At 36.7% G+C, this 10435-nt stretch overlaps 1 protein-coding gene across 1 annotated transcript; it reads left to right on the forward strand.

Annotated features, from left to right (window-relative positions):
• Positions 1-4969: 4969 nt before the first annotated feature.
• Positions 4970-8965, forward strand: LOC105227955 (uncharacterized). The gene is made up of 5 exons (XM_011207524.4): positions 4970-5600; positions 5661-5951; positions 6304-6526; positions 6575-7356; positions 8135-8965. Exons 1-5 carry the CDS (start codon positions 5187-5189, stop codon positions 8915-8917), a joined length of 2493 nt encoding a protein of 830 aa, XP_011205826.2. The 5' UTR covers positions 4970-5186; the 3' UTR covers positions 8918-8965.
• The last annotated feature ends 1470 nt before the right edge of the window (positions 8966-10435 follow it).

Here is a 10435-nt window from a genome sequence, read left to right on the forward strand (position 1 = left end):
ATCATGATATCTCAATTTTTACTCAAGTTACAGCTTGCACGGACGGGCGAAAACGGACAGACAGACATCCGGATTTCACCTCTACTCGTCACCCTGATCACTTTGGTATATATAACCCTATATCTGGACTCTTTTAGTTTTAGGACTTACAAACAACCGTTTATGTGAACAAAAACCTATAATACTCTCTTTAGCAACTTTGTTGCGAGAGTATAAAAAGGATGAGATTGCCAAGAATGGTCTTCAGCTAACACCTTAAAACGTGAATCTACATTGGGAAGCCCATGCATTATCTATACGACGATCTTAACAAAAGCATGGTAAGAAAAATCAAAACCCGATACTATGAGACCCCTTTAAGCTTTGCTTCTCTGTCGGCTTAACTTGAAGGCTTTTGAATTTTCTGTTTTCGCTTTAGTTTTATTATTCTATGTACATAATTATTGTTCTGCAGTTTTCGAGTGAATTATTTTCGAAGTGTTCAAAGTTTACTACGAGACGTACTATTAAACAAACCTTTTAGAAGGCGTCTGTGAATAAATAAATTTTAGAAATTGAGTGTCTTCGAGTATGAAAGAATTTTCGTTAAACTGCGCGTAAACCTTTTTCCGAAATAAAATGGAAATAGTTTGGAAACAAATTCATCGTTTCGTCAGCCAAACTTCTAACAACAAGAAAAATAGTCCCCACACGGGCATATTCAGCACACATACCACCAAATATTCCGAATATTTATTATGCGAACTAAGCTCTCGAACGCTTAAAATCACAATTCACAATTGCGCTCATTATGCAATACATAAAACATATATGCTGCAAGTATGCCATTTAGAGTATATATACATATATATACATACACATATGTATGAGTCCAAGTGTGGATGGAACTTTAGAAAACTTGCGCTAAAGTAATTTACTGCCATGCAAAATGACATTCATCTGCTTAAGTTGTCAAGTGGCATGCAGCATGTGGCATGCTGGTGTTTGATAGACTGCTAAACTTTTGCACACCAGTCGACACACAACGGCACAACTATCATCTATGCACCGCTCATAAGCCAGAACTTCCAAACACAACACTATTTATTATGGCGAAACTACAAACAATATTATTTATTAGCGCCTGAGTGCGGGTGTGTCGGTGTATATTTACACACATGTATATTTCAGAAGTACACAGCATACGGCGACTCCACATTTAGGTATAGCTAGAGACCGCTAATATATAAGTGTTGCCATAAACTACGCTTCTAGTGCCACATATGTTGTTTGAGCTTCATATGTATGTATGTGTGCTCGTCTTTAATTTCGAAAGTGTTAGTGGTGAGACGTAGAATGTCGCCAGTTGAATAGCTTACGCTTTGCTAGCAATTAAATCGCTTCTGCGCCTGCATTTAGCAGCTGACAAAATTAAATGCGCCAACGAACAAATTTCAGCACTAAACGCAATTGGCTGCCTCAATGCTAATCCAGCAGTCAAATTTATAAGTTCTAAATTACTTTGTAACTAGTTTGGGTCACAAAGGCAACTACATAGTCAGCTGACTGACATTTCCTCTTCGAAATGTCACTATGTTTGGTCCGAAAAATAGCAGCTTCACACTATATAGTTAAACATAAATACATAAGAGTCAAGTTAAAAATATATTCTAAGAAAAAATATTTGAAGCTTTTTTATAGTCTTCGCGTTTTCTTAAAATATTGATACCTCCACCTAACTGTGCCAAGAGCCCTTCACCTTCTATCTTTAACAGTCCAAGTGTTATCCACAACTTCATCACATCACATCAACCATAGAACCAAACCTAAAGTTTATTCACTTCTTGAACCAAATATATAAAAAAATAGTTTAAATCAAACCCTTTTCAGACTAGTTCTCAAGTAGTCTACTGTTATTTATCTGTTATTTGTCCCCTTTAGTTTGACGGTTTCACTACAGTCAACTGTCATATTTATTCCTCTGCGTGTGTGTAAATCTAGTTTTTGCCTGTCGTGAGCATTTCGTATGAAACTTTGCCTTTTGTGAGCACGACAAGTATAAAGAACAGATTTTAAAATTAAATGTGGCATGTTGCAAACACCTCACACATCGTTGAACACTATTGAGTACAAAGCTGCTGGGACAATATTTCAATGAGACAAATGTGAAATATACAAATTAGTTTTAGTGTTTTGCTTTATTAGAAATAATCTCTCCGATAGCATTTCAAAGAAAACTTGGGTTCTCAAAATGTTGCCATAACCATCAGTGAACTAAGTATGTTCCATATTTACCTAAACTTCTTGAATATGCTTCTCTCAGGCTTATATACATAGGTTATGGTTAAACTGGGCAAGTTATTTTAGGGTAAGTTTGCGAGGTTTTCAAGAACTATATTGAGCTTTCAAAAATGTACCATGATGTTTTAACAAAGAAGATGGGAGTCAGCGACGAGTTCAAAAATATGCATAAAATTGTTTAAGACACTATAGGAAGACTTTAATAATTAATAATATGGGGCAACTCGATTCCAAAATATGCTTAGGGCACCGCTACTCTGACAGCCAAAAAAAGCGACTTTAGTAATTGTTTGAAATTTTTAAGTGTAGATTTATACAAGGTTCAAAAAAATAACGAAAATTTTCGAAAAAAAACTTCAAGGTTCTCTTTAATTTTGGAAATACGAAAAGTCAGACAAAGCCCTGTATAGAGAATATGGAGTCTAGAACATCCTTACATTATTGTTTTAGGCAGAGAATTCACGGACAAGCATGTATATTAAAACATACAGTTTGACAATCGACTCTCCAAACCCACTATATTTTTTCTTCTTCTTTTTTACTGGCGTAGACACCGCTTACGCTATTATAGACGAGTTGACAACGCAACGTGGCGCCAATTGGAAATTCCAAGCGAAGCCAGGTTCTTCTCCACCACGGAGTGGAGGTCTTCCTCTTCATCTGCTTTCCCGGCGGGTATTTGCGTCGATTATTTTCAGAGCTGGAGTGTTTTCGTTCATACGTACGACATGACCTAGCCATCGCAGCCGCTGTCTTTAATTCGCTGGACTATGTCAATATTCGCCGTGGCCAACGCGCAAAGGACCATAAATCTTTCGCAGAAGTTTTCTCTCGAAAACTCGCAACGTCGACTCATCAGTTGTTGACATCGTCCAAGCCTCTGCATCATATACTTAGCAGAACGGGTATTATGAGTGACTTATAGAGTTTGGTTTTTATTCGTCGAGAGAGGACTTTATTTCTCAATTGCCAACTCGGTCCAAAGTAACACCTGTTGGCAAGAGTTATTCTACTTTGGATTTTGATGCTGATATTGCTGTTGGTGTTGATGCTGGTTCCAAGATAGACGCATTTATCTACGACTTAGAGATACTTCATCTTGTCCTCGTTCACAACCAGACCTATGGCTTTATCCAGTCTGGAGAAGGCAGAACTAACGGCGCGGTTGTTGTCTTATAAAGGATTCGGTTCGTACTTTTTTCTCCAGCAATAAGTTAAAGAGTCCCCTTGTCGAAAACCTCGTTTGGTATGGAACGATTCGGGGCGGTTCTTCACGTTCCTGATGGAGCTTTTCGTATTGTTCAATGTAAGCTTACACAGTGTATTAGTTTTGCAGGGATACCAAGTTCAGACTTAGCAGCATAAAGACAGTTTCTTTTCAGGCTGTCGAAGACGGCTTTGAAATTAACGAAGAAGTGTTGTGTGTCGATCCTCTTTCAAGGGTCCTTTCGAAGATATATCGCATTGTAAAAATCTGGTCGAAAGTATATTTTCCAAATCTAAAGCCACACTAATAAGATCCAATTAGTTTGTTGACGGTGGGCTTCAGTCTTTCACACATAACGCTCAATAAGACCTAGTATGCGATATTAAGGAGATTTATCCCTTGATATTTGGTGCAGATTGTGGGGTTCCCTTTTTTTGTGGTTTGTGAAGTGCAGACTTCGGTTCCAAATCGTCGGCCATTCTTTCAAATGATTTTAGGTTGGAAAAAGCTGATGCATACACATTGCTTCTTTCCCCTTTGTTGGTTTTCAGGCGGGTCGTTTTTAGCCTGTCAAAATTCGATTTCTGATTAGATCTGTTAGATCATTGTATAGTCATATACAGACCATAAGGAAAAATGTTGTCAGTTATGGGATCATTTGGTTACAAATAATCACAAAAGCAAATTTTAAAAATACAGTTTAGAGAAAAACTCGTTAAACATGAAGCTGGTTGAATTGAGCGGCTACACTTCAGAAGGCAGTAAATCAATTATTATTCGAAATATCGATTTAAAAGTTTAGTATGATAATTTTAACGTCATATAATATCGATATATGAAAGACATCTTTGTTTTTAATTTCACACTAATTGTGTTCCTTAAATTAAAACCTGTCCTAGAAATTTCACTTAAACAGCTCTCGCCATATGTTTTGGAACAGTTTGATAACTATCGATTATTCGACAGCAGGCAAATTTGTTCCAAGGAAAGATTCCGAGAAAACTTGCTTTTCGATACTCCTTTTGTTTAATTCTCAACCTAACTTTATACGCGAATTTCAATTTGAAGTCCTCACGATTCAAATAGAAATCTAGATTTCATAAAGCATTAAATATTTGACCCTTTAAAATAATAATTAATTTAAATTTAATCGAATATGCATTTCATTTCTGAATTTTTAGCAGTAGATTTACATATGTATGTCTGGAACAAGAAGCAGGTCTAAAATGCTTATCCGAAATTTCAAAAATATCGATGAAACTGTTTCGACAATGAAGTTTCATTTAAAAAATATTTATATATAAATAAATAAATAAAAATAAATAAATAAATATTGCTATTATAAGATATAGACAATAGCAACATATTGACACAATATTTACAACACTTTCTTCAGTTTAATTTTTACTTAGAGTTTCTTGAAACCCTGCATTTTTATACCAGTATAATTCAGTAAAAGAAAAATGAAAATACATTTTTCTCTTGTCTTTTAGAATCACACAAAATTTTCACGCCATAGGTTTGCTTTCAAATAACAAAAAAATACAAAAACGCATAAATAATTTATTGCTTTCAAAATTCCCAATATTTCACAACATTTTCGTCAATAAAAACTCAAAATTACCAAAAAACCTAAACTATTTTGCATAAAACATTAAAAAATTCGCAAAAAAAATCGTAAAAAAAATAATAGAGAAAAATGTCAAGAAAACTTACACCAACAACACTGCAGAGGGAGTCGAAACAAAGTTGGAGGAGCTCGAAGTCGTCGAACCCATCGAAATCAACTATTAACAGCAAGACAAAAGTGAAAGCGGCTGTTGAAAAACCGGGCAAACCCGAAAAAAGTACGAAAAGAGAAAACGATGTTATGGAAGCAAAAGTCGAACCCGAAACCGAAGCACCAAAACCGCTGCAGCGGGTGACGAGCGCAGATACCGTAAACGTCAAGGAAGAGCACGACGATAAAGAGACGAAAAATTGTTTTGACGATTGGAAAGAGTTTTATTTGCAAATTTATGGCACAATCAAAAGCAAATCTGATCTGATTATAGCTTTCACGCATTATATACTCATGAAGAATGGTTTCCGTTGTCTGGGACTGGGTGATGATGTATGTGCATTATAATGTTTGTATGTAGATATAAAAATATTACTGCTTTTTAACCGGCAGCGCACCTATTCCGAGGATGAAGTGGGCAAAATCTACTTGCCTGAGGGCTGGAGTCAATTTTCGAAATATTCAATACGTTACATATACAATCGCATGCTTTACATACTTATAGGCGTACATTTGGACCATCGTTTATTGATCAATTTCCTAAATACACGCACCAATGTGGTGACGAATATCACGGTATTTCCGGAGATAACTGTGCGCGCCACTTATGGTGGCAGTATTAATGTGTTAATACCCTTTCCGGAGAAACTCGCACAAACTCTGTATAGTAATTTGATACAAAACGTGAGTATTTTGTATGATATACGTATATAGTGTATATTATATATAATCCTAGAGAGATAGTTGTTTATTTGAAGAAAGGCTGAGACAACGGTCTTTTAAATAGTTGACTATTTAAAGAATTTTCAGGAAGATAATGTCGTATCCCTAACGCTTAGACAAAGAATGTGAAAACGGGTGTGTGTCTCCGGTAATATATTCCCAAAGGTAGGCAACGCTTTTCTTAAAATTTGTTGCCTACATTTAGGCTGAATTCTTATTGTATTTACGAACTGTATACGTTACAAGAAGAAATATAATAACAAAGCTAATGAAACGAAAGTCTCTTAATATACTCCACTATAATTCATTGCAGTTTACTGATATGCAAGCGTGTGATCGGCCGCCGAAGATATTATCACGCACGAAGCAGCAAAGTAATCCGTGGGATGAACTCGCAGCGCGACGCAGCAAAGATGTCTACCCCATAATGGAAGAGGATAATGTTTCGGAGATTGAGGAAAGTCAGGAAATACAAACGCTGGACGGCCAAGCGCAGAGACGTGCCAGCTGGGCGGACGGCAAACCGCAAGCAGCAAGTAAATTTTTTCCAATTATTTATGCACTTTAATTTCCCATTTCCCTAGACATCGGAGTAATGAATTCGCTGAAAACCAGACTGGATGAAACTGTGGAGCCGGTGAAGGATGCCATTGTTAGCTATGTGGAGGCTATGGTTAACAATTGGTTTTCACTTTATGGCAACGAGATAATGAAAAGCGGCAAATTAGCTATACAAGATTTGGCCGATCAACGTCAAATGATTGAAAAATATATGAACTTTGCCAAACCTGTTGCCGAACCGAAGAGCGGTTTCGTCATCTACAATACAAAGGTCACGTTGGACGATAGCAAGCAAATATTATTGCGTGATACTGTGGAAAAGAGTAAATTAGACTTGAAAGTTGCTTCGAATGTAAACGCAGAACTGAAAAAATCCTTAACTGAAACGGCGCATGAACCGAAACTGCCGAGTGTAAAGGAAGAACACACAAATATTCCAAAAACACCAAACGCGAGTGAAGCAACTCTGGTGGCTGAGGCAACTAGAGTTAAAACTCGTAATTATTATAAGAACATACGCCCGAAAATCGATTCTGGTATAAGGAGTGATAAAACTGTAGCAAGTCCACCGCCGCAGCGAGCGAAGAAAACGGCAGAGGTGCCGGTGACTGTCGAGAGAAATACACATAATTTCGCAAATACTCATACAGAGCCTAAAGTGGTTACTGTTTTGAAACCGGCACTTAAGAAAGTGAGACCTCAGGCAACAAGTAGCAGTCGTACAGATAAAGAAATTAAGAAAGCATATAAAGCATATGAGTTGGAGACCGCTAGGCGAAATGCTTCAAATAATCGGGGAAAAGGGGTTGGTATAATATACTTGCTAATTTAGAAACTACTAAAACCAGAAACGATCTTCAGAAGTCAACATACTTGGGCACATTCCAAGTAGTTCTTCGTACACTTTAACGCTCTCTTTTTTGTTTTCCATTTTTTGCAAGAGAGTTAGCTTTGTTCGTGTATCCTGGTGTCATACTGTTAAGGGTGATGCTTTGCTTGAAATATCGTTGCCTACATTTAGGACGAATTTTACTTGTTTGAAGTATTGTTGCCTACATTTGGGAGGTATTTTATTTTTAATCTGTAAAAGTTTTGAGAAGTTGAATAGAGACAGCAGTTTTCAGCCGAATTCAATGGATTTTAAACGCTCGAAGCATCTTTTATAAGAGCAAATAAAATTCAGGCTCTTCTTCACGAAAACTGCTTTTACTTTCCGGTTCACAATTCGTATCTCTTCATTGTTTTTAAAGAAAGAGTGGCAAAATTGTAAAAAGAATTGCTAAGAAGTACTTCCGGCATCACTCTCCAAATTCAGGTAGCAGATCCACGACTTTTTTTTTAAATGGTCGGTGTTGTCACATGAGATCGATTAGCATCAAAGAGAAACAACATTTGAGTAGTTCATGTAATCCGCTGTTAGTTCAGAAAACCCATATCTATGCAAGTCAAAAGTAAGGCTAACTTCAGACGACAATGAATTATCTGATCGCTTTACATATTTTAATACTTGTCTACAATAAATTTCAAAAAAACATTTATTTCCATTAGCTACACATGATTTTTACTTTCCTACTTTCGTTTAGGGCACGAGCATAAATTCATCGCAGCAAAATTCACAAATAAATGTCGATGGAAAATTAAAAAATAAACGTTCCAAGCACAAAGCAACGCCAACTTCAAAAAACTTCAAAAACAATGCCGCCAAGTCTTCAACCTCGAACAGCATTGGCACAACGGAGTCGCAAATAAAGCTCAACCGCTCGAGTCCAATAAAAAAGATACGCTTCAATCTATCCAAAACCAACGAAACACCATCTTATCTCTCGAGTCTTTGGCCAAGTACGTACAAAAGTTTAGAGAATCTACTGAAGAGTTCATTCCCATTTCGCGAGCAAGCGCGCGAACCCGGTGGCAGCACGGATCCAAAGGAGTTGCTAAATAAATACGATTTAAAAGACGATCTAGATAGTATAATCTATAGTAAAGATACAAACGACCTTGCCGAAACGCAAAATAAGACCAACAAGGAATGTATTTATGATTTAGATAAGGATGGAGAGAACCTAAAAGCTACTTCTAATCTACTGCAAACAATAGAAGAGCATTTCGCTGAGCAAATTGAAGCGAAGCGTTTGGAACTGCTGGAAATGGTAAGGCGAAGAGATCTGCCTGGCATCATGGATAACAATGAAGATGCAGAGTTGAAGAACAACTTCTTGAATGCGGAGCATGAGGAGGATGTGGGCTGTTTTGTGCAACCGGCCGATGAATGGGCACAATGGGAGTTCAAAAAGAGACTGAAGGAAATTCGAGAAAAGGAAGTGTTGAATGCGCTTAACAATAAGAAAGTAAATTTCAATGAATGATAAAAATGTGTAAAATTTTAGCGAATAAAAAAATATGTGCAACGGAACGAAAAAATAGTTTCTTATTTGTTAAGTGAAAATAAAATAAAAGAAAAAACCTAATGTCGTCAAAATATCTCACCAAATAAAAAGTTTTCCATACTTGGGGTCCCCGCAAAGTTAATACGGCTATGTAAGGTGATGTTGACAAATAACAAATGCTCCGTCAAGATCGGCAAGAACCTCTCCGAGCCGTTCGATACCAAACAAGGTTTCAAACAAGGAAATTCCCTATCGTTTGACCTCTTCAATTTATTGTTTAATGTTGTTAGTCTTGGCTGTTGTCAAATTTCGATCCGAAATGCACCAGTTGAACTCAAGTTTTGAGCTTGAACCACTAGTAAACCTTAGTCCCACAATTGGTACAGAATTTGTCAACTACTTTGTACTAGTTAGAGAGTAGAGCCCGTATTGAACCCGGTCTATCACTATATTCGTAAGATTTTACTCACAACTTTGGGACGTTTGTTTAAGAAAAATTCTTACAGTAATATCATCTAAAGTTTTGCTCATCTAGAGCTATAATATTTTCTAATTTTTCTGGCGATTTGTGGACTCCATCCGAAAAGTATTCGACCCTCCAACCAAGAAAGAATCCAGCCAATTTTTATTTCCTGTTCTGATGTAAACCGATTCCAATGAGGGCGTTCCCTTCAACCGAAACGAATAGTAGTCAGAAGGGGCAAGATCTGGGCCGCAGTTCTTCAAATAGTTTCTTACCTACCTTTCAACATAAAGCCGAGCGTTTTCTTGATGGAAAATAATTTCTTCGTGTCCAGTCGAAAATTCCGTTTGTTTTTCGGCAAACACACGTTTCAATTTGAAGGGTTATGATCGACAGCACAGTAATGGTTTCAACTGGTTTGAGATGCTCTTAATAGAACACGCTCATTCGATCCCACCAAATACAGGGCATTATCGCTTTGCCGTTGATTTAGCTGGTTGACCCGACTTTACATATTCACTTTCCTGCATTCAAGTTTGTCTTAATGGATCCACTTTTCATCAACAGCCACAATCCGATGCAGAAATATCTCTTTTGTAGCGTCCAAACAACATTTTTGACTTGCAAAATCGCCTTTCAACGTCTCTTGGCTTTAATTCATTTGGCACTCAACTTCCTTGCTTTTGAAATTATCCGGTAATTCTAAAATGTTTTTAAATTGCTGTTGGAGCGAAAGATTTATCGAGCTCACTAGTAAACCATTTCACGATATGGTTACATATATGGTCCTATTCGTACTAGTTACTTTTAAGTCCGAAAGTAATTGTTAGAAAAATTTACAGAATTTTTAACTTAGGTGCCGAGGAAAATTAAATTTTTCCAACTATTTTACCGTCAAGCTCACTAGAAAATCGTTTCACAATCTGGTTACAGAACTGGTCCCATTCGTACTAGTTATTTTTAAGTTCGAAAGTAATAGTTTTAAAAATGTACAGAATGTTTAACTTCTGTGAAGAAGAAAATTGAAATTTTCC

Source organism: Bactrocera dorsalis, chromosome 5 (assembly GCF_023373825.1).
Source record: "Bactrocera dorsalis isolate Fly_Bdor chromosome 5, ASM2337382v1, whole genome shotgun sequence".
NCBI lineage: Eukaryota > Metazoa > Arthropoda > Insecta > Diptera > Tephritidae > Bactrocera > Bactrocera dorsalis.